General features: G+C 41.7%; 1 protein-coding gene across 3 annotated transcripts in view; it reads right to left on the bottom strand.

The window, feature by feature from the left end:
• Positions 1-24,140, bottom strand: part of LOC122550440 (ETS-related transcription factor Elf-1-like) — a 140,696-nt gene that overhangs the window by 85,283 nt on the left and 31,273 nt on the right. For 2 of the 3 annotated variants that reach the window (XM_043691174.1, XM_043691175.1), the window contains exon 2: positions 10,799-11,170. In XM_043691174.1, coding sequence (XP_043547109.1) covers positions 10,799-10,870 — 72 coding nt within the window. In that variant the 5' untranslated portion in view covers positions 10,871-11,170. Of the gene's footprint in view, positions 1-10,798; positions 11,171-11,444; positions 11,550-24,140 lie in introns of those variants that run through there. The other variant, XM_043691173.1, reaches the window with a different exon arrangement.

The following is a 24,140-nucleotide window of genomic DNA, read 5'->3' on the forward strand; positions in this document are numbered from 1 at the left end:
TGTCCGAAACGTCGATTCTCCTGCTCCTTTGATGCTGCCTGACCTGCTGCGCTTTTCCAGCAACACATTTTTCAGCTCAAAGTACCCAGCACCATATTAACCTTCATATCAAGATAAAACAAAAAAGTTCACATATTACAAGTAATGTATCCAATTAATCTTGATGTATCAAAGTTTATTCCATTTTTTGAGATTTTTTTCCACCAAGTGCGTATACAACATCTTAGAATAGCGATTTGACTAATATTATTTAACACCACAAACATATCCTTGTTGATCTCACTCACAGGGGTAGAAGGGCACCGCAACTTGACTTTGGAAAACCCCTTACGCAGAGAAATTCCCCAGAATCATTTGAAAGATAACGGCCAGTAATGTGCAGAATATCTGTAATTACTTCCCTTACAGAAAAGAAGCTTCAAGGGCAATTAACTGAGGTGTTCAAACTTCTGAATAGGTTTGGTGGAAAAGTGAAGATTTGGCAGGTTTGGGACGGGATGTTGGTAATACTAACATAGAGTCATAGAGATGTACAGCACGGAAACCGATCCTTCGATCCTACTCGTCCATGCCGACCAGATATCCCAAACCAATCTAGTCCCACCTGCCAGCACCCAGCCTCTATCCCTCCAAACCCTTCCTATTCATATACCCATCCAAACGCCTCTTAAATGTTGCAATTGTACCAGCCTCCACCACTTCCTCTGGCAGCTCATTCCACACAGTTACCACTCTGTGTGAAAAAGTTGCCCCGTAGGTCCCTTTTATATCTATCCCCTCTCACCCTAAACCTATGCCCTCTAGTTCTGGACTCCCCGAACCCAGGGAAAAGATTTTGCCAATTTACCCTATCCATGCCCCTCATAATTTTGTAAACCTCTATAAGATCACCCCTCACCTCTGAAGCTCCAAGGAAAACAGCCTCAGCCTGTTCAGCCTCTCCCTATAGCTCAAATCCTCCAACCTGGCAATATCCTTGTAAGTCTTTTCTGAACCCTTTCAAATTTCACAACAGCTTTCCAATAGGAAGGAGACCAGAATTGCATGCAATATTCCAACAGTGGCCTAACCAATGTACTGTACAGCCGCAACATGACCTCCCAAATCCTGTACTCAATACTCTGACCAATAAAGGAAAGCATACCAAACGTCTTCTTCACTATCCTATCTACCTGCGACTCCACTTTCAAGGAGCCAGGAACCTGCACTCCAAGGTCTCTTTGTTCAACAACATTCCCTAGGACATTACCATTAAGTGTAAAGTCCTGGTAAGATTTGCTTTCCTAAAATGCAGCACCTCGCATTTCGTCATTGGCAGAGAAGCAGACAGTTGGTGATACAGAAAACTTGGCTATGGGGAGAGAATGAAGGAAAGGAATATCTTGTTAGCAGTTTGAAGGGCTGGCATGTGCATGATTGGCTGAATGGTCTCCTGCTAGATGGCACGATTCCACTCCTAATGTGTCAGTTAAATCTTGCTTAATGCCTCCTTCACTGCTTCACAATTAAAAAGGAAAGGATAGTTATTAGCTGGTGAAAGATCAGCTAGCAACTTCTGTGTAAGTTATTTCAAGCCAGCTGTTCTGGAATGATATGTCATATCTCTCGGGAGATGGAGTACGGCCCAGAGTTAGGAACACTACCACTGCACCACAAAAGCCCTCAGCAGCTCTCTGTCATGCTGTGTATGTTTCTGCTTTCGAATCACAGAATCCCCACAGTGTGGAAGCAGGCAATTCAGCCAATCAGTCCACACCAAGCCTCCAAACAGCATCTTAAACAGAGCAATCATATTTTTCAGGTTTATCAGACAGTAAAATAATGTCAAAATTACTTCTTGCCTACAGTCTCTCAGATAATGAGCTAAATGCTCACAACTGTTATACTGCAAGAAAACAAGCAAAAATAAAATAAAGGATAAACATAAGGTGATATTGGATCTGCATATGATGATATACACCCACACATCACACAAAATAATATTGTCTAGGATAAGGTCCAAAAACAATGAAACATCTAAGGTTATGATGACACTGACAGATCAGTTAAACCTCCACTAACAGTTTGCGAGGTCAGCACAGTTTATCAATATATTCCAGACTAATGTTAAAAAGTCCAAGAGAATATCAACCACAAAAGTACCATTTATTACCACAAGATTATTTCTTGAACAATGGCATACAATCCAGTCTATCACAGGCATGTTTGGAAATTTAAACTCCAAACTGAAATTTTTGCATTAATTAGCCTTGTCCCCAATTAAAAGCAGGATTAACCATTCTGAATCAGCACTATTAATCCCTAGCTGGGTGTCCTCTGCATTTTACAAAATTCTCTTTTTATGGTAGGCTAGTTGAGCATCATTTTATTATTGTTAACCAGTTCAGACACATTAGGACAAACCTCTGGGGCGGGTGAGACTTAAACATGGATCATCTGATAAGAACTTATAAAGGGTATGAGCAGGTAGGGAAAGAGTTAAGTTCTGAGTTTTGTGAAACAAGAGGTTCAGCTGAGCATGACTCAGATCAGATACGAACTTAGAGTTAACAATGGGGTGCTGGAGGCAAGGGTAATGGGTTAACAAGGGTGGAAAAGCATTCATTATGTAGAGCCATTTAACAATATTAGAAGCGTTCAGTATATAAGGTCAGTTTAACAAGGTGAAAAGTATTCATTATGTGAAGCCAGTTAAGGTTAAGAGCATTCATAGTATAACAGCAGATGGCTTAATCTTTGCTATTGACACTCTCTGATTGTAACGGTCACCCAATCAATATGTATATTGCCTTATATGTATGTTCCTCCCTGTAAAATGACTAAAACAAATCATTAAGTAACTGCTATTCCAGAGAAGACAGAACTCATGTCTCTGAGCATATGGCTGATCATTCTCTCTCCCTCCAGGGCCCGGAATAAAGATGAAAGAGGTAAAACTACAACGTGTTTGAGCATTTTGTTTCAACTGAGGGGGGAAATGGGATGACACTGGTTCAGAGATAGGGACATCGCCAGTATGTCAAAGGCCCCTATTTGAGTGCTGTTTGTACATAATATGGTCTAGTCAATTACTAGGAAAAGATTAATTATTTAACAGTAGCTATTGATTTAAATTAACACAACACTTACATTCATTTAGTGTTACATCATCAGGTATTGAACATTAACAGGAAACAATAGATGGATATTGCATTGGCTGTACCTACATATTAATCCTAGATTACAGAGATTAGTTAATAACTTCTATTTAACCATGTATGGCTTTTTCTGTATTACACAAGACTTAGTATTCATTTTTTGGTACATGAAAGTTGAACCCTATGGATTAAGTTTACAAAACATTAGCATGCTTGAACAAAAAAAAAATTACATATGACTGCCAGGAACTAATTTATACCTAATATGTTGTACAGTCTGTTACTCTCACTAAATTATACACCTGATTAATTTCAACAGCTTGTTAATCAGGAGTTATGAGCTGCTGAAATTAATGTGCTACTGACACTTGTGTTGTGCAAGAGCTTTCAAGTGAAAAATTCAAATCTTGTCAAGTCTTCTATACTGAACAGTTTTATGGGCATAACAGACAGCAGGTACTTTGTACACCAGCAGTTTGTCAGGATATAGAATGCAGAGTTTATTACAGTAGTCACAGCTTGACCACTACTCTCTTGATGATTGGGTTTCCAGCTCTGCCAACCAGAGAATCCTCATGGAACTCAACCTTCTATTTTTCCCTCAACCACTTAACACACTGAGGAGCACTGGGAAGGCAGCAGTAAGAAATCACTGGTGAGGAACTCCCACTTCAGAGCCAGCCAGATATATGGAATGGCATCTCTCAGAGTCCCAATGGTGCTCCTGAGGGTGGTAACCTATACAAGGCCTACACAGTCCTCAGGCTTGGAGTTATGATGGAACTAAGCATGGGCTCACGCGGGAGAGGCAGGAACGGAGACTGAGAAGTGGCATGGAAAGGTGGATGGGAGTTATGAATGCAAGGCCAGGCCGATGTGTGCAGACCTTGGGGACACGGAGATTTGGGAGGGCACTGGAAACGAGGAAAAGGATTTAGATGTGGCCAATCTGGGATAGGAAGCTCGGAATGAAGGTGCCTCCCACTTCTGATCAGATACCTGAACAATTTGATCAGCTGGGCATCTCCCCCATCCTCACTCTGGCTCCAAAATTACATCTGGACAGGAAGTTGCCTTTAAGAGCCAATAACAGGCTATTTAAGGGCCTCAAGTGGAACGTGAAGGTTTCCAGGTGGTCTTTGGCATCACCTGCTGCCGTAAAATTGAGAACTGGGGAGGTCAACTCCCACCCCCTCCTCCACAAACTTGCAAACGGAGGCAGGGGGAAGGGGGAAGAGACAGTAAATCTCTATCCCAAGAATCAGTGGTTGCTTACACCTGGCTAATATGATTTGTGTTTCTAAAGGAACACAGGAGCAAATGATCTGACTTCATATGCCAAGTCCATCTCTGTTTAGCAAAAAGTGAACAAAGCATTCAAGCAGTACCTAGGTTATCAGGCCATTCCTAGATAATGATCTTTTGCAATTGCAATTGGTAACTGCCGAAGATGAGCAACAATTCACACTGGCTCAGGCCAAAGTGTCATACAGTAACCTGGAGAATTGTAGTAGAGAGCATCAATGTGCAGATCAAGTGAAACATCCTGATTTTTGTTTGGGTTGGTCAATCTACTGAGCATCTCAGACATAATCATCCTGGGAGGAGAAAGTGAGGACTACAGAAGCTGGAGATCAGAGTTGAAGAGTGTGGTGCTGGAAAAGCACAGCTGGTCAGACAGCATCTGAGGAGCAGTAGAATTGACATTTTAGGCAAGTGCCCTTCATCAGGAATGAAGCTTGTGGGACAAGGGGGCTGAGAGTTAAATAGGTGGTGTGGTGGGGCTGGGGGGGGGGGGGGGGGCGGAGAAGAGGAGGAGATTAGGTTGAGAATGCAACGTGAACATGTGGTGAAAGTGGTGGTAGGTCGGAGATTTGGAGAGGAGGGTGGAGCAGATAGTTTGCCTTTCCTTTTGTTTACTCTGATCTTCATTAATGCGTTCAAGTTTGTGCATCCTCTTAACACTTTGCTTGTTTCCTGTGTTGTGGTGATGTATTGCTTTGTTGGTCACTTATGTTTTGTTTTGTGTTCGCTGTTGACCTTTGGAATCGGGACTACCTGCACATGCAAATCCGATGTCTCCCGGTACCACGTGCTTTATCATGAAAAGATGGGCATCAATTGGGTAGGTATGACCAATCTTGTTAAAGATTTTGTTGATTTGGTGTACTGTGCTGTCCGTGGCTTTCGTGCTGTCACTACCCAAGGCATCCAATTGTTGGTCAAGCTGTCACTATGGCTTCATACGTATGACTTTCCTCAAGTAATGTCCTTTCTCTTGCCCAAAAGATTCTTCCAAAAGGCTTTAATTGCAACAACTAACTTAATGACCCTCTCTTACAGTTCCTCTTCAGAAAAGTTGCACTCTTGACCTTTTGTTGCATCATCTTTTAATAATTTAGTCAAACATTCTTAGAATTACTGTCTGTATAACAAGTTAGAGTCTGGTGATCCGGAGTTAGTTGTAACTTTGGGTTGGTTTTTGAACACCTTCCAAATCTTTTCTGGATTTCTCTCATCCATAGAAAAACTGGAAGCATTATGTTTGCAAAAACCCTCCTTACTAATGGCAAGTAAGATTTTTTAGATTAGATTCGATTCCCTACAATGTGGAAACAGGCCCTGCGGCCCAACAAGTCCACACCGACCCTCTGAAGAGTAACCCACTCAGACCTCATTCCCCCCTGACTAATGCACCTAACACTACGGGCAATTTAGCGTGGCCAATTCACCGACCTGCACATCTTTTGGAATGTGGGAAGAATGTGGGAAGCACCCAGAGGAAACCCACGCAGCCATGGGGAGAATATGCAAACTATATTGAGGTTTCTGCTGTGCTTGAATCCACCTTAAAGATTCTGCACTGTACCACTATAAGCCACGTGTAAACTAAAACTGCTATTCCACTTGATCCCTTGAAAAGACTCCTTTTTTTTTTAAAACTATTGTAGGCTTGTCATTTATGAATTGCCTCTGGCAGTAACAGGTTTCTGCCTGTAGTTGGTATTCACACTAAAGATGAAATGATGACATCATATAGGTCTGGACACAATGTTTTTTAAATGTAGAAAACCAATTTTTTTTGTATATATAAGCTGTATTATCTTTTTGAAAGATTTTGGAGCTGTGCTTTCAGGATCATATAGCTGCTGTTTTTATTTTAACTTCGATTAGCAGACGCTCAGGTGAATTTTTTCCAAGAGAGAGAGCAAGGTAGAGTATTTACTGTGCTTCAGTGCAGATCTGAAACCTTTAGGTTTGATTGCATTTGTAACTTCAGGCTTTTTATTTTAAAGTAAAGCATTCTTAATAATTTCTGTTATCTTTAAATAAACTGATACTGTAACAAAAATAAAATTAAGTTCTGTGTTCTTGGTGTTTAATGGTCCATCTGCACATTTGTACAATCATCTGTATTCAGAGAAACTGCCACTGCTGATTGTTCAAATTCTCTGATCCTAAGGCTACTGTTTCATTGGCCTTTGATTAGTTTTCCAACTATCAACCATCCTGTTTTGAAGGTCAAATAAATATGGCTGTTGCTACTAATCATCATGTAAGTTTACCACCATTGGGGTGTCTTATCTGATAGGTTACTTAAGGCTTAGAAAACTTTGACCAATGAAACTGGGCATGTATATCATGATATTGAAAAATCCAGATGTTTGTTTCAGCTAGATATTCTATACAAAAATTGCAACCACAGGTACATAGGTCTCTGAGCTAATATTAAGGCATTAGATTAAAACTGAGCAGAATACTTCAAGTAGCATGTTGTGCATCTCCGAACCAATGCCATCTACAAGTTTGCTGATGACACCACCATGAGAGGACAGATATCAAACAAAGATGAGTCAGAATACAGGAAGGAGATCGAGGGCTTAGTGTCATGGTACAGTGATAATAATCCCTCTGAATATCAGCAAAACAAAAGAAATGGTCACTGGGTTCAGGAAGAAAGGAGGAGGGCACGCCCCTACTAACATCAACAGAGTGAGGTAGAGAGGTTACAAAGGGTCAAATTCCCAGAAGTGACAATAACTGACAATCTGCCCTGGGCTTCCCAAGTAGATTCAATGGTCAGGAAGGCACAACAACGCCTCTTCTTCCTTAGGCAGCTCAGCAAATTTGGCATGTCCATAAGGACCCTCACCACCTTTTACAGATGCACCATTGAAAACATACTGTCCGGGTGCATAACGGCCTGGTATGGCAACTGCTCTACCCAGGACCATAGGAAACTACAGAAAGTTGTGCACAGCCCAAACCATCATGAAAGCCAATTTTCCATCCATGGACTCCATTTACACTTCCCATTGCCATGGAAAGGCTGCCATCAAAGACCTTTTCCAGCCTGGGAATACTCTCTTACAACCTCTTTCATCAGGCACAAGATACAGAAGACTGAATATGCACACTAATGGTTCAAGAACAGCTTCTTTCCTGCTGTTATTAGACTACTGAATGGACAGGGAAGAAGTAAGGACTGCAGATGCTGGAGATCACTATTCACTCCACCCTCCTCTCCGACCTATCACCTTCACCACCCACTTTCATCTATCTATCTATCTATCGCATTCCCAGCTACGCTCCCCCCAGCCTCACACCCCCCACCACCCAATGAAGGCCTAATGCTCGGAATGTCGATTAGTTTTGGATTATGTTTGGCATAGACTGGTTGGACTGAAGGGTCTATTTCCATGCTGCCTGACCAGCTGTGCTTTTCCAGCTCTGAACAAACCTCTCTAACTTCAAAGATTGTTGATCTTGCTTTGTGCACATCCTGTACAGCTGTAACCTGCATGCTTTGCTCTGTCTAAGCACCCTATATCAGTATGTCCTTATTTGTTATGGTCTGCCTGTACTGCTCACAGAGAAAACAAAACTTTTCACTGTACTGCATACATGTGAACACAATAAATCAAATTAAACTGATCCAGATGCAAAATGGAGTATGATCCATTTATCCCCTCAGGTCAGATATTCTGACACACAGTGATGACATCAGACAATGTCCCTTAAAGATACACTAGTATGCTGATAATGAGACAGAACTTAACACAGATTCAGCAAGTACAGTCTTGAAATAATTTAATCTAGAGGTAATAAATACATCTATGATGATTTCAGCAGCAGTTGAGCTAAGGCAGGGTCGGATTCTCAGCACCATCTCAATATGGATCAAATATATATTGTAGCTTTAGCCATTCAGAAGCTATAGCAACCTGGTCAGCTTCAAAACATATTTCAATTCAGAAACTTGATCTAATCTAAGCTGACACTCCTCGTACAGTACCATGGCAATGTTGATCACAGGGTTTGACCACGATAACAATGGAACTTATGTTCATTTTGCATCTTAAAGTAGTTCAGCATCACAAGACAATTTTTTTTTTTTAAGAAGTTCAGTCACTAAAGGAATTTACTATGAGCCAGAGGAGGAAACATTATGATAGTGAACAAAAATTTATTCAAAGAGGGAAGCTTTAAGGGGCACCTTTAAAAGGAATAGTAAGAGATGGAGAGGTTGGGTGAATTCCAGAGCCTTGGCTCGAATCTTGAAAGCAGAAACATAATACAAAAAGATTAACCAAACATATTTCAATTATTGACAACCTCTTGTACACTAAACACAAGACCTTTAAGTAGCTCTGGACTCAATTAGGGCTCACTCAGTCTGGTGCAGCCAAAGTAAATGCTGTGCACACATGTGACTTTACAGGGATTTCTGCTTTTTCACGTGGTCTCATGTTCACAGTGCAATGTGCAAACTGCAATTGAGTCAGAGGGGAGTGAAGGCAGGCCAGTTAAGGGAGTGCTGTTGCTCTGACACCCCCCCAGCTCCCAACATTGTCTAAAGGTCCCATAAACTTCACTCAACTCCCTCACTTCACACACCACCCCACCCCTCCCCACCACTATTTCACATCCTCAACAAGTTCACTTCTGTGAGCCCCATATATCCTCCATGACCACTCACCCAGTAGGTACAATCTCCAGAGTCATGAAACATAATGGTAATTACTGCAAAGTAATAGGAATAGGATTTGTGCACTGAAACACACCACTGGGATAAGGGAAAAAACAAAATGCAGTAACTCTCAGATGCCTGGATAGGTTGGGACGTTTTCACTGGAGTGTAGGAGGTTGAGGGGCGATCTGGTAGCAGTTTACAAAATAATGAGGGAAATAGATAATGGTTGCTTTTTTTTCCCTTGGATGGGGATTTCAAGACTAGGGGGCACGTTTTTAAAAGATGAGAGGAGAGAGATTTTAAAAAGACGTAAGAGGCTTTTTTTTATTTTTACAGAAGGGGTGGTTCGCGTGTGAAATGAACTTCCTGAGAAAGTAGTGAATGTGAGTACAATTACGTTTAAAAGATATTTGAATAGCTACATTAGGAAATGTTTGGAGGAATATGGGCCAGGAACAGGTAGGTGGGACTAGTTTAGTTTTGGATTATGTTCGGCATAGACTGGTTGGACTGAAGGGTCTATTTCCATGCTGTATCACTCTATGATTCTAAAAACCATAAAACCTTAGACATGATACAGCACAGAAGAGGGCCATTTAGCCCATCTTGTCCATGCTGACCAAAGACATCTGGATGCCCTTTTAATCCCATTTTCCTGGCCTTAGCTTTGCAGCTTAAAGCATTTAAAGGTGCAGATCCAGGTCCTTTGTGGAAAAAAAAAAGTTTATAGAGTCTCTCCCTCCACAGGCAGCAAATTCCAGACATCTGCCAGCTTCTGCATAGAAAGAGTCTTTCCTCATGTCCCCTCTAATCCTTCTGCCAATTAGCTTGAATCTATACACCTAGTTTTTGAAGTCTTTACCAAGGGAAACTCCTGTCTACTCTATCTCTGCCCCACAGTTTTGTATACTTCAATCACATTACCTTTCAGCCTTCTCTGTTCCAAGGAAAACAACTCCAACTTCTGCCATCTCTCCTCAAAGTTACAATTCTCCAGCCCTCGCAACATTCTAGTAAATTTGCTCTGCACTCTCTCCAGAGTGATTACCTTCTTCCTTTAATATGGTGACCAGAACTGCCCACAATATTTCAGTTGTAGCCTTACCATTGTCTTACAATTTAATATATAAATAATACATAGCTCATGTTAGTAAATTTAAGACCAGGATTTTTTTCTATGCTGAATAGATATAGCTCTGGCTGTTCTCTATGGTGCCCTGCCCCCTGAGGAAACTGGCAAACCAACACTGAAGTCAGCACATAAGACTGTTCTGGTTGAAAAGTACAAGCATACAGCCACACAAAAACTGACAGAGCAAGAAACTGCTCAGGGAACTACAAGCAGCCAACGTTATTTTCAGGTACTTCAGATTTCAGCCAATTCACTGAAATAAAATGAGATTCAATGCAAGGGTTGGGAACCATTGAAAATCATTGGTATTTCAAGACTCAATATAACTTTGACACAAACTGACTCATTAAAATGAAGTTTGCTTCACATCGGCCTTCTGCCAGGATTCCGGATCTCGGGTGCTGCTTCATCCTTCCTTGTAAATTTCGGACAACAAGCACAAATAAAATTTTACACAGCTGCACTTACTCTCCTTTGTGAATAACCAACAATTTTAATGTCGCTCAATGAGTCCCCGAGAAAACCTTTGCCAAGAGTGTGAAATGATCATCTTACCTCGTGTGTGTCTTCCATGCCATTATTTGTAAATTCAAATACAACTTCATTTTGCCCAACTGCAGTCGCCATGGCAGTGCATTCCTTGTGCTTTAGCAAGTGAGGTGGTCCACTTAATACTGGACGAAATGCAAGGGAGGTCTTTCTCCTCAAAAGGTGTCAGCTTCCATCACAATTAAAACATTTCAGTTCATAGCTACTTTGGAAGAGGTGGCGGACAAATGGAAGCCTTTGGGTTCAATACAAGATCCAAAGAAATGGGGGATTCCCACAGTGGCAAAAGGACCGTCAAACTTCAGGAGGAGGGAGCAGCAAATCCTTACCCTGGATCGAATTTCCGCATTTAATCTTTGTTCTGAAGACCAAGTTGTCCTGAAAATAAAATGTATCATTTAAAACAAATTTCAAATGGAGGAAAGCTTAACAAGAGTCAAATGAATCATGTCGATCTGGTAGTTTCCTTCGTTTCTTGTAAATCAGCGGTGACATGTAACATGGCTAGAGTTTGAAGACCACTGCTTGTTCCAAGTTGAACTAACACAACCAAAACAAAGACAATAATCACATTGTTTTTACACTAAGCAGTGAGAGTTGCCTTGCTCATCAAATGCTGTCAGGGTAACTTTATAAACGTTGTTTTACTAACCTTCTCAGAAGAGTCTTGGTGAGTTTTGTTTGTGCAAAGCAAGCTTGAGCTGTTGTTTCCTTATCTCTGTTCCAACCTTGCAAGAAGCAGGAAGGAAGCAGCACTAACTACGTCATGGCAAAGCCGAAACTGCAAACAAATTCTCTCTGTGGGCCCACGTGAGAAATATAAAGCTGCAGTTCAGGCAGAGTGGAAAATAAGTCATTAGCTAGTTTAACGTTCAACGTTTCATAATTTTCCTCTGGGCAGAAGCATGTGGTTAGGTTTGACCAGAATTATTCTCTGCAAAGAGAGGTCTAACTGTTAACCTCTCTGGTATCAGCAGTTAATTTTGTAAATTGGCCATGATGTACCACACAGTATGATAAATCCGTAACTAAAATAATTTATTTAAAAATTTATTCAATTGTGGGATGTTGGCATCACTGGGGTGGCCAGCATTTATTCCCTATCCCCAGCTGCTCGAGAAAATGTGATAGATTGTCTTAAACCAACTCAGTTCATTTGTGTAGATACTCCCAAAATGTTGTTATTATGGAGGGAGTCCACAATTTTGAACCTGTAGGAACAGTGATATATTTCCAAATCAGGATGGTATACAAGCTTTGGAGAGGCGGGGTGGATAAGGAGATGAGTTACTCACTGCCATATTCTTAGCCTCTGATCTTGCAGCCACAGTACTGTTATAACTCGTCCAGTTCAGTTTATAGTTACTTGTAACCTGCAGCATATTATCAGTGGGGGAATTCAGCATTTATGTTACCATTGAATATCAAGAGAAAATGATTATATTCTTTGTTGGAAATGGTCTTTGCCTCACACTTGTAGAACACAGAAACGTACAGCACAGAACAGGGCCTTCAGCCCACAATGCTGTGCCGAGATTACTCCTAATCGAAGGTAAAATAACCTAACCTACGCACCCCTCAATTCACTGTTGACCACGTGCATGTCCAGCTGTATCTTAAATATCCATGATGACTCTGCTTCCACCACCACCACATTCTATTCATTCACAACTCTCTGCGTAAAGAACCTACCTCTGATGTCTTCTCTATACCTTCCTCCTAACTCCTTAAAACTATGACCCCTTGTCGCAGTCAATCCTGCCCTGGGGAAAAATCTCTGGCTATTGACTCAATTCATGCCTCTCATTACCTTGTACACCTCAATCAGGTCACCTCTCTTCCTCCTCCTCTCCAGAGAGAAATGTCTTAGTCAACCTCTTTTCATAAGACAAGCCTTCCAGTCCAAGCAGCATCCTGGCGAACCTTCTTTGCACCCTCTCTAAAGCCTCCTCATCTTTCTTATAATAGGGTGACTAGAACTGGACTAATATTCCAAGTATGGTCTCACCAGGGACTTGCAGAGTTGTAGCAAAACCTCACGGCTCTTAAACCCGATCCCCCTGTTAATGAAAGCCAAAAAACAGCATATGCTTTCTTAACAACCCTATCCACTTGGGTGGGAACTTTAAGGGATCTATGCACTTGAACATCCAGATCCTGTTGTTCCTCCACACTGCCAAGAATCCTGTCTTTAATCCTATATTCAGCATTCGAGTTCTACCTTCCAGAATGCATCACTTTGTATTTATCCAGGTTGAACTCCATCTGCCATTTCTCAGCCCAGCTCTGCATCCTATGTTGCACTGCAGCCTGCAGTAGCCCTCTATACTATCGACAACACCACCAATCTTTGTGTCATCTGCAATTTTACTAACCCACCCCTCAACCTCCTCATCCAAGTCATTTATAAAAAACTACAAAGAGCAGAGGCCAAAGGACAGAGCCCTGCGGGACCCCACTCACCACTGACCTCCAGGCAGAATACTTCCCATCTCCAACCACTCTCTGACTTCTGTCAGCCGAACAATTCTGAATCCAGATAGCCAAATCTCTCTGTATCTCATACCTCCTGAATTTATGAATAAGCCTACCATGGGAACCTTATCAAATGCCATGCTGAAGTCCATGTACACCACATCTACTGTCCAATCTTTGTCAACCTGTCTCTTCACCTCCTCAAAGAAATCAATAAGATTTGTGAGGCATAACCTCCCCCTCACAAAGCCACGCTGACTGCCTTTAATCATGCTATGCTTTTCCAAACAGTCATAAATCCTTTCCCTCAGAATTCTTTCCTAAACCTTGTGTGCTGTATGTGTTGCTTGCCATTTGTCAGCTAAACATGGATATTGTCCACATCTTGCTGCATTTGGACATGAATGGCCTTGATAGCTGAGAAGTTGCAAATGGTGCTGAACACTGACTGTACAATGAATTTTGCCACTTCTGATCTGATGATAGAAGGTCATTAATGAAGCAGCTGAAGATAGTTGGCCTGGGACACTATACTCAGGCACTCCTGTAGAGATGTCCTAGAGCTGAGATAACTGATCTCCAACAACCAACTTCACATGTGCCTGGAATGAATCCAAACAGTGGAGAGTTTTACCTCACTGATTCCCACTGAGTCCAGTTTTGCTCGAACTTCTTTATGCCATACTCAACAAAACACTGACAAGGGCATTGATGTCAAGGGTTGTCACTCTCCCCTCCCCTGTGAGATTCAGCTATGTTTGAACTAAGGCTGTAATGAGGTCTGGAAACAAGTGACTTTGGTGGAACCCAAACTGGGTATCACTGAGCAGGTTATTGCTGAACAGGTGCTGCTTGATAGTACTGTTACTGACACCTGCCATCACCTTACTCATAACTGATGGAGAGGTAACTGGCCGGATTGGATTTGGTCTGCTGTGTGTGTACCGGACATAACTGGACAATTTTACATATTGCTGGGTAATTAGAACTATGCTGTTAGTGTTAGAACTATGAGAACAGCTTGGCTAGACCCTTCAATACTATTGCAGAAATGTTGACAGTATTCCTTTGAAGTTGCATAAATAGTTAATAAACGTTCATTAGATCTGATCTTTTGTTGTAGGATCACTTAGCTCTATCATTTCCTGCTTATGCTGTTTGACAACCATGTAGTCTTATTGTGTAGTTTCACCAAATTGGCATGTTTGTTTCAGGTAAGGCCAGCACTGTTCCTGACATGCCCTCCCCTCCTGCACTCGGCTATTAATGAAAATGAGACTGGCTTGGATCATCCTCCTGTTTTAGGAATTATCAATCAGGCAAATTCCAAACTTTGGAAACCAATGCTCGACACATCCTGCCATTTGCACCTTATTCTTGTCTGAGAGATGGGGTGGGCTTGGAAAACATCAGCCTATGCGAGACATCAGCCAAACAAAACACCAGCTCCTGGTGCCCTTTGCAATGACTCTGGAGTGAGCTATGGAAGACAACTCTGATCATTGCACTGCAAGTCTTCAATGTTGATATCACTGATGGACAAAAGAAAAGATTGTTCTGTAAAAGACAGTCCATTAAGAAAACTACCCTTGGTGTACTCACTAACCATTGCTGTGTCTGTTGTGTACAACCAGAGGGTAGAGATAACCCTGGAAGAAGGTACTCCAGTTAAACCAATTTATTCACTTTAGCACAAAGAGTTAATCACTTATGTTAATATCTAGAGATTCATCATGTCAGATGATCTACATCAACTGGAAAGGAGACCTTCGGGAACACGTTTCTAATTGAATTCTATTGAAGTATTTCCTTGAAGTTGCATAAATAGTTAATAAACGTTCATTAGTATTCACTACTATGGTTTTTGTAGTAGTAATGATTTACACCGATTCCTGACCAACCCATTGCAACAGTCTCTCCCTGCTCAGTCTGGCAAGTCCCACCATATTAAAAAAAATCCATCACAGCTCTCTGCCAGTTGGCAAGTTAGCACACAGTTCGAATGCAGTGCCCCTCATCAGAACTCAAACCCTCCACCATTTACCAGCAACCGTGATTTGAATGCAATCTGCCTCAAGGAGACAGCATACTGAACACTCCTGTACTTACACTGAACTGCACCTCCTCACAGCCCTCTGGCTCCACCAACACTGCCAATGTGGGACATTGCTAGCCACCCTGCCACATGGCATGTAATCCTCAGGCCACCAATCCAGGTCCAAAGCAAACCCTCATCATTTAACACACCATCCTCTTGATAACATTCCACCCCATAAAAAACTAATGATACAAGGGACAGCAATTGCTCAGATATGAAACTGACTAAGAGAGAGCAGAAAGTAGTCGTCTTTTCCAGACAGGATAAAATTGTAACAGTGTCAGACCACACCTCTGAGATAAATGAATAGGACTGGGATACAGAATGCTCGTATTCAGAGGTCACAATGATTTATGCATAGAAACAATGAGAAGGATAATACTGGGCAGCACCTGGTGAAATTAGCAGACACATGGGCAGATGAAAAATGATGTAATGAAGTGATGTACTTTGGAAGAGAAAATAAGGAATGGTAATATTAACGAAATGATGAAAACAAAATGCAGCGACTCAGACACTCAAGTGCTCATATTGACAATGTTTGAGGTGGAAGAGGAAGTGAATAATGATGTTATATATAAGGATCCTTGTTTTATTTTTCAAAGTAGAGATATCAATTGGAAATGCTTCAAAGTTACAGCAAGCGCTTACAAATCACCATCCAGGCCTCAGCCAAAAGGACTGCAGCCAACATTTGTGCGCTGCATTTTGGGAAGAACATCCTGACCTGGAAAATGTGCAGCATTGTATGAGGCACAAATTTACATAGGTGAAAGTGAGGACTGCAATGCTGGAGATCAGAGTCGAGAATGTGGTGCTGGAAAAGCACAGCATGTCAGGCAGCATTTGAGGAGCAGAAGAATCGACGTTTTGGGCAAAAGCACTTCATCAGGGAATGTCTCCTGTTCCTCGGATGCTGCCTGACCTACTGTGCTTTTCCAGCACAAATTTACATGGCCAGCTCTACTGAGAGTTCAAATGTTTAGAGAAAATTTAACAAAGATGCTGAGAATGATCAGGTTTTTCACAGGTAGCAGGATGGTCAATAAACAGAGGACACAGGTTTATGATTATTAGCTAACGCACTCAGGGTACAGGAGTAGATTCTTTTTCATAAGAGATGTATTATATTGTTAAATGCACTGCCTGGAAGCAGATTAAATAGTAATTTTCAAAAGGCTATTGAATACTTCTTTGAAAAAGAAAAAATAGGCAATAGCTCCAGGGAAAAAAGGATAGGGGAATGGAATTAGGTTGATATATTTTTCAAAGACACAGCAGAGGGATAATGGATCAAAAGGCCTCGTCAGTGCCATATGACTCCACAATTCTCTAAATGTGCATCAAAGATATTGTCCAATAAAACTGCTTCTGCAAAAGAGTAGTTTGTTTTTTGGCGTATCTTAGAGAATGAACCAATGCCTCATAAGCATGTTAATTTCTAGCTTCTGCAACACTGTTCTCTGCATGTAATAGATTAAGCAATACAGTCAGCGACAATAGGTTGTATGTAATGAAAGAAAATAATCATTATTAGAGAAGCTCACTGGTGTGTTGTCAATGGATTAATGGGTGTAACATCCCCCGAGGTGATCTGTGGTAGATTCACATCTACTTTTAATACTAGTAAATCCACTAGACTTCAAAACTAAACATTTAATCCTTAATGTGGGCAGTGCAAAATTAAATATGGTTATTCTGTAAACTCTATATAAGAGAGAGAATAAGTTTACACTGTGGCTCAAGTCTGGACATTTGGCAAGGGGGTGGAAGAGTTCCCGGCTGATTTCAGAATTAAGACTGTTCATTCTCTACTTTCAGATACAATTCAGAGCTTATTTTCATTCGGTCAAGTCATCCTAAAACAGAATGACGATGACATTAGCGTGGGATCAACAGATTTTCCAAAATTTCATGCTGGCATAGACTGCCGCCATTTTAAAATTTTGCATGCTATACTGCCTGACCTTTTAGGTAGTAGGCTTCTGCACATGTAAATCGTGGTTTTAATAGGACATTTAGAAACTTCAATTTCAAGGACACATGGGTGGATCTCAGGTCTTGTTAAAAGAGGCTGCTGTTGGCCACAGGAAAAATGATCTCAAAAATTCTCTGGAATACATTCTTGTGAAGCGAGGAGCAGCAATGAGCCCGGATTTCACCTTCTTGGAATTTGCATCATCTCATTTTGCTAAGGTTTTAGTGTCCACTGTAACAATGCTGTGGCTTTAAGAGGTGTGTTTTGTCTTGGTTTATTTTAGTGAGGTTGGGGAACAGGTGTTAAGCAGTCTGTGAGAAGACAAACAACTAAGGTGTGATCAGGCTCTCACTCTCAGAACCAGGGATTTCGAGTTTTTAGCTTTCAGCACCAATTGCTGTTGGGGTCGTGAAGTGAAAGCTATTTTTCCTCCTCTCTCAATTAGAGCCAAAAGTTGGTAGTCTCTTCCTTAGCTGTTGGATTGCATGTCTGACAAATCTGTTTTCTGAATTTGCCTTTTGCTCAGGGTATTTATGTGAAGTTACTATAATGGAACAGTTAATTAGTTAATAGTTACTGTATTCTGTTACGTTTTCCAAAAGATTAAGTTATGCCAAGTTCCTCTTTCTTTTGTTGTACTTTAACTCTAGTGTTTGAACAAAACTTGTATTGCTTATCGTCAAGTAAGTTAACAAATTGCATTGCATTTGGAACACAGCACCTGAAATGTGTCTTTAAAATATGAAAAAGTTAGGGTCTAGGCTACCTTCTTAATAATATTTTGAAGGGGTCTGGTCTGGCCCATAATAATACTCTTTAACAAATCCACCAGTGAACAGATCATTGTTGACTATTAATTGAGTATTAACTGTGATGGAGAAATTGTTTATTGATAACTCAGATGAGCACAAATACTTCTGAAAGTTTTGACAGCAGCAAACCAATCAATAGAATTAGATGTTATACTTTTCCCGAACAAGAGAGAGAGTCACATGAGAAATTTCTTAAATCAGAATAATTAATTGTTAAATGATTGACAAACCAATATAAATATAATGGTGAATAATATACTCTTACTACCTGTGAAATTTAAATATAGGCTTAAACATAGCAAGGCAAAAAATTTGATATTTCTCATTTTTAAATTACAATTGAAGTCCATGAACCCAACATACACCATTGCACAATATTAAGGTATGATCCCAAAGATTGGAAAGCCTGATATTAGACCATAAGACTGTAAGATATAGAGCAATAGTTGGCTAATCAGCCCAATGGGTCTGCTCTACCATTGACTGAAATCGTGACTGATCTGATAATCCTCAGCTCCACGTTCCTACCCTTACCTCCTCACTATTGGTCACCTTACCGATCCGAAATCAGCCTCTCTGCCATGACTATAGTTAATATGATTAAAATCTGTCGCAACTTTTAATATGATGACCCAGCCCTGACAGCACCCCTGATAGAGAATGCTACAGATTGACCATACTCAGAAAAGAGAAATTTCTCCTCATAGCACGGTGGCACAGTGGTTAGCACTGCTGCCTCACAGCGCCAGAGACCCGGGTTCAATTCCCGCCTCAAGCGACTGACTGTGTGGAGTTTGCACATTCTCCCGGCGTCTGTGTGGGTTTCCTCCGGGTGCTCTGGTTTCCTCCCACAGTCCAAAAATGTGCAGATTAGGTGAATTGGCCGTGCTAAATTGTCCATAGCATTAGGTGTAGGGGAATGAGTCTGGGTGGGTTGCTCTTCGGAGGGTCGGTGTGGACTTGTTGGGCCGAAGGGCCAATTTCCACACTGTAGGGAATCTAATCTAATCTAAATTCATAATCTGTACTGACTGGAAAGTCCCTAACTCTGAGAATAAGCCGTCTGGTCCTAGTCTCTGCCCACAAGGGAAACAACCCCGACACATCCTTTCAAGTCTCCTAAGCAGCTGATACCCTAGGAAAGTCTCCAATCAGTACAGACCCATTCTACTCAACCTCTCATTGGAGGGCATCCACTTAGATGGCAGTAAAGTGAAGCTGCTGAGCCTGGACACGACCACATTTCTGTTTGTTTTTTTCTTTTTCTACCCCGCCCTCTCTTCTCTCACTTCTTTTTCTCTCTTCCATTTTATTTTACTGACATCTGGGGAAGAGCTCGGTCAGAGAGGGCTCCAGGGTGATCCAGCAGGATGGGAGGTGGGGTCTCCAGAGTGGCCCAGTGGGGGTGGGGGGTGGCTCAGCGGTTGTGGAGGAGATGGGTTTAGCTTTCCCAGCGTCTGCGCCCAGTGCAGATTCACGAAGATGGCAGCCGGCCGGGGGGGGGGGCGGAATTTGGGCTCAGTAAGAGTACCCGGCAGAAATCAGCAGCTGCTGCATCAGCGAGGTTGGCACAGAATGGACTCATGGCGGGTTCGGTGTGGTACCCGGTGGTGTCTGCATTGGTGAGGTCCAATGATGTTTCACTGGAGAGGGCACTGATGGAGGCAAGATGGCACAGAAGTGTGGGCAACTTCTATTCCAGTGTTGGCAACACAATGAGGGGGACTCGTGCCTGCCCACCAAGCCCATGACAGAGCACTTCACAAGATGGACTATAATGATGGAGAATTACTTCACTTTTCTCCCTTTACATTCTGTGTTTTGGTTTATTTTTCTGTGATTTAAGATGGCACCAGAGAGGGGCGACATTACACAACACTTCACTGTATTTTGTAATAAATACACGTGACAATAAATAAATCAAATAAATCATAAGACCATCCCTCCATATCTGGTATCAGCCCAATGAATATTTTCTAGACTGTCTCCAATGCCAGTCTAGATTTCCTTTGGTAAGGTATCTGAAACTGTTCACAGTATTCCAGCTGTGGTCTGACCAGTGCTTGGTATAGTTTTAGCAAAACCTCACTCCTTTTACTCCCCATTCCCTTTGAAATAAAGGCCAAGATCCAATTTCCCTATTACCTGCTGAACCTGGATAATATCTTTGCTAGCGTTGATCAGTTTGGTAACTATGTATCTGGAAGCAAGTGCAACAAGGCAGTGAGATATGAATTACTCGAAGCTACAGCCTGGAACAAGAATAGTGCATGTGTGCGAAAGTGCATAGATCATCACAAGTATAATTAGAGTAAACAGTTAACTAGTGATTATCGAAATGTTGTGGTCCAACATAATAATGGCATTGAATCATTTTGCCAGCAGGTAACAAAGGCAGTAATTATAACATTTTATTGCTTCAGCTGCCACCAACAATAGATCAGGTTGGCAGACAATAAGTGATGGTTAATTCTGCAAACTAAAAGTCTGAAAATGAATAGAGCTCCAGACAGCAGCCCAAATGGAAGGAAGGAAGGAAGGAAGTTTAAGAGGAAGAAGCCCTTTGTAGACAATAACCTTGTCAGTCTGACAATGAAGAATTGGGTTTACAATAATTCAAGGCTATTTGGCATCTTGTGCTGTGAAAACTGGGCGTGGACCAGAGGCCCACATTCTGCTAGCAATGAACAGAGGCACCCCTCACCTGTGCACAGACTCTACTCTCGGTATATTCACGTTTGACTTGAATGCAAGGAAGATGGCTATAGTCACATTACAACGATGCCAATATTTTCAAAGCCCACTATTTTCTGTTAAATATTTTGGGACACGCTGAACTTGTAAAAAAAAAAAAGGTGCTACCTCAGTGCAAACTACTACTGTGTACTTTTCTTTTTGGATTTAAAAATAAAAACAGCCTACAGTTTACTGATTGGCTTTCCAAATTTAATTCCAATGATTCAGTTCTGGTTCTTGTTGAGTCTCGGTTATGCTTGGAGTGAACCCTTCAGCTGGAAGGTTGGGAACTGGGACACAGTCTCCAAGAATAGTAAACAGGAACTCCTGACGGCAATGTGATTTTAAACTTGAGATCACTCACTGGAAAATATCTCAAACCGGAAATGAATAAAGTACGCACCATTTCTTTGCAGTTCCTCTGTTGAATTCCAGAGCAAAGACAACATTCCCTGAGCAGTTTCTTCCATTCCACTTAACTATTTCATCTCAATTAATGTTGCTTTGTTTTATGCATTAATTGAAATTTCAAAAAACCCACTTCCCATTGCAGGCAGTGCCCATATGATGTAATTTTGTAGTAGCTGAAATACCTCAATAGGAGAAGTTCTTCCTCATCTATGATGCATAGACAGAAAGGCTTGCATTTTCACACACACCTTTCCTGACCTCTGGTTATCATGAATTATGGGGTGCACAATGAAATTATTTCAAAGTGTAGCCAATGTAGGAATTGCAATATTCCATAAACAGCATTGAGATAATGACCAGATCATCTACATTCCTGATGTTGGTCAAAGAGTAACTATTGGTCAAGACACTTGCTGATGTTTTTGTAGAGTGCTGTGGGACAGTTTGTGTTGAAATGTGTGAGAACAGAGAGATCACCTTCATGATGTTCCCATTCGTAAATCAAATGACTTATTCAAATCAAACTATAGAATACTAGAATACTAACAGCACAAAGGGCGCTCTTTCGGCCTATTATATCCAGAATAACTCTTTGCAAGAGCAACTCAACTGACCCCACTTCCTAGATCTTTCCCCTTAGCCCTGAAATCAGTTTCTCTTCAGATAATTATCCAATGCTGTATTGAATTCACTGCCACAGAAGGCTGTGGAGGCCAGGTCATTGAGCATATTTAAGACGGAGATAGATAGGTTCTTTATTGTCAAGGGGGTCAAGGGTTATGTGGAGAAAGTAGGAGAATGGGATTTAGAAACTTATCAGTCATGATTGAATGGCAGGGCAGACTGGATGGGCCGAATGGCCTAATTTCTGCTATGTCTTATGAAAGTCACGAGTCATGAAACTGTCCCCAACCTGCTCCCACGTGGTGCATTCAAGACCAAACTTCTCTCAGAGTCAAAAGATTTTCTCCCAAGTCAGTATTTGTCCAATTGTCATCATCTGAGTCCTCCGGTTCTTGAGTCTTTCCCTCACGGTAAAAGTACTCTCTGTTCACATCACTATTTAGACCCCTTATGATCTTGAACATTTCTAGGAATTCCCAGAGTTATACAATTTTCCTCTCACCCTTCCTCTTGAGGAAAATCATGATTGTTTATCCTTTCTATCCACATAATAGTCCCTTGTCCCTGAAAATTATTTTCTCAAGTCTCCTCTGGAACCTCTATAAAAATGTCACATCCTGCCACAAGAGAAGTGCCCAGAGTTCGACACAATACTTCAGTTGAGGCCTAACCAGTGTTTTTTTAAAGATTCACCACAGCTTCCTAGCATTTATATTCCATGCACTGAATTGTAGATTTTTTTAGTGACTTATAGATTGCACTGAGTTTTTTTTGGAGGGATTGCTGCTGCGAGGCCTTAAGTTTTCTTGCCGTGCCTTAAAACATGACTCATTAACAACTTCTCCCATCCCATGGTATCCCTCATGTCCCATTCTATTCCCATTTTGTCTTCACCATTCCTGGAACAACTCATCACATAGGAGATATCTTCCAAAAGACCAGCATCTTCAAACTGCTATTCTGCATCCAGACTAGCTCCATCACCGTGCATCGGGTCTGCACGGCTCCTCAGATTTACGCTGGACATGGGAAAAATTGATACCCTGCTCTGCAGGCAAGGTCCTAGTAGATTGGGTGGGGCAAGCGCAGAACATCCACTTCATCTCCACTATGCCAGCCTTGCCCCCATACCATTGCAGTCTCAGCTATCTGGGGATTGACCTTCCTCCACACTGCTGGATAAGGATCTTCTTCACTCCACCAGCACTCACTTCGCTCAGGAATCTTATACTTTAACATTAACCACTGCACCCAGGTTTATGCTCTACCACTCTCGCTGTTACATGCATTATCTCTCCAACTTCTCCTCGCCTCAACACCATTAGCTCGCATGCCTTCTGCTGACTCACTTGGAACTCCTTTGCACCTCCACCAAAAGTAACAATGGAACCAACATTCTTTTCCTGTAATACCTTCCTCGCTCTCATTCCAGGTGAGAACCAATCCCTAATTGGGCGGGAAGAGTTTTAAAAGATGGAGGGGCTGCCTAACATTCAGCACCAAACTCCATTCATGGACAGCATCCCAACCCAGATGGTCCTGAGTTCCTGACTGACTGTGTCCAAGTCTCTGGACTGATATCAAAGGCTGTTATTGATTTACCGTGCTGGGACTCCCTAACTGAAGGCTATATCCCTTGACTTGAAAGAGGGTTGCTGACAATCACGTCCAGTTTTGTATCTGCCCTAAACAGCAAGGCGTCTCTGTCAGAGGAGTCAAGATCCAAAAAGACATGCAAAGTAATGCAAGATGGGGATACTGTGAACATTCAGGTATGCTCAGAATGAGCGAGTGTGCACTATGATAGTGAGTGCAGAGGGGATGCAGCCTGATCTAGTCCCTTAGCTGGCTGTATGACCGCCCCCCCATCCCTCAGTTTGAAAGGTGTCCTTGCAGCAGCATGACAATGATGGTACAGCCGGAGGTGCAGCAATCAAGTGCAGAAGCAAACTGTAAATGAATCAAAGATGCAAGGAGACACTTCAGCCAGGCAGTGGAGAATCAATGGAATTCACTGTCACAGAAGGTAGTCATGGAGGCCAGGTCGTTGAGTATAATTAAGACAGAAATAGATATGTTCTTGATTGTCAAAGGGACAAGAGTTACGGGAAGAAAGCAGGAGAATGGGGTTGAGAAATTTATCCACCATAGTGAGCTGATGCCACCACGTACCTGCTCCAACTTCCACATCGAGAATTATTGACATTGTTTGCA

This window comes from Chiloscyllium plagiosum, chromosome 6, assembly GCF_004010195.1.
Source record: "Chiloscyllium plagiosum isolate BGI_BamShark_2017 chromosome 6, ASM401019v2, whole genome shotgun sequence".
In the NCBI taxonomy this organism is placed as follows: domain Eukaryota; kingdom Metazoa; phylum Chordata; class Chondrichthyes; order Orectolobiformes; family Hemiscylliidae; genus Chiloscyllium; species Chiloscyllium plagiosum.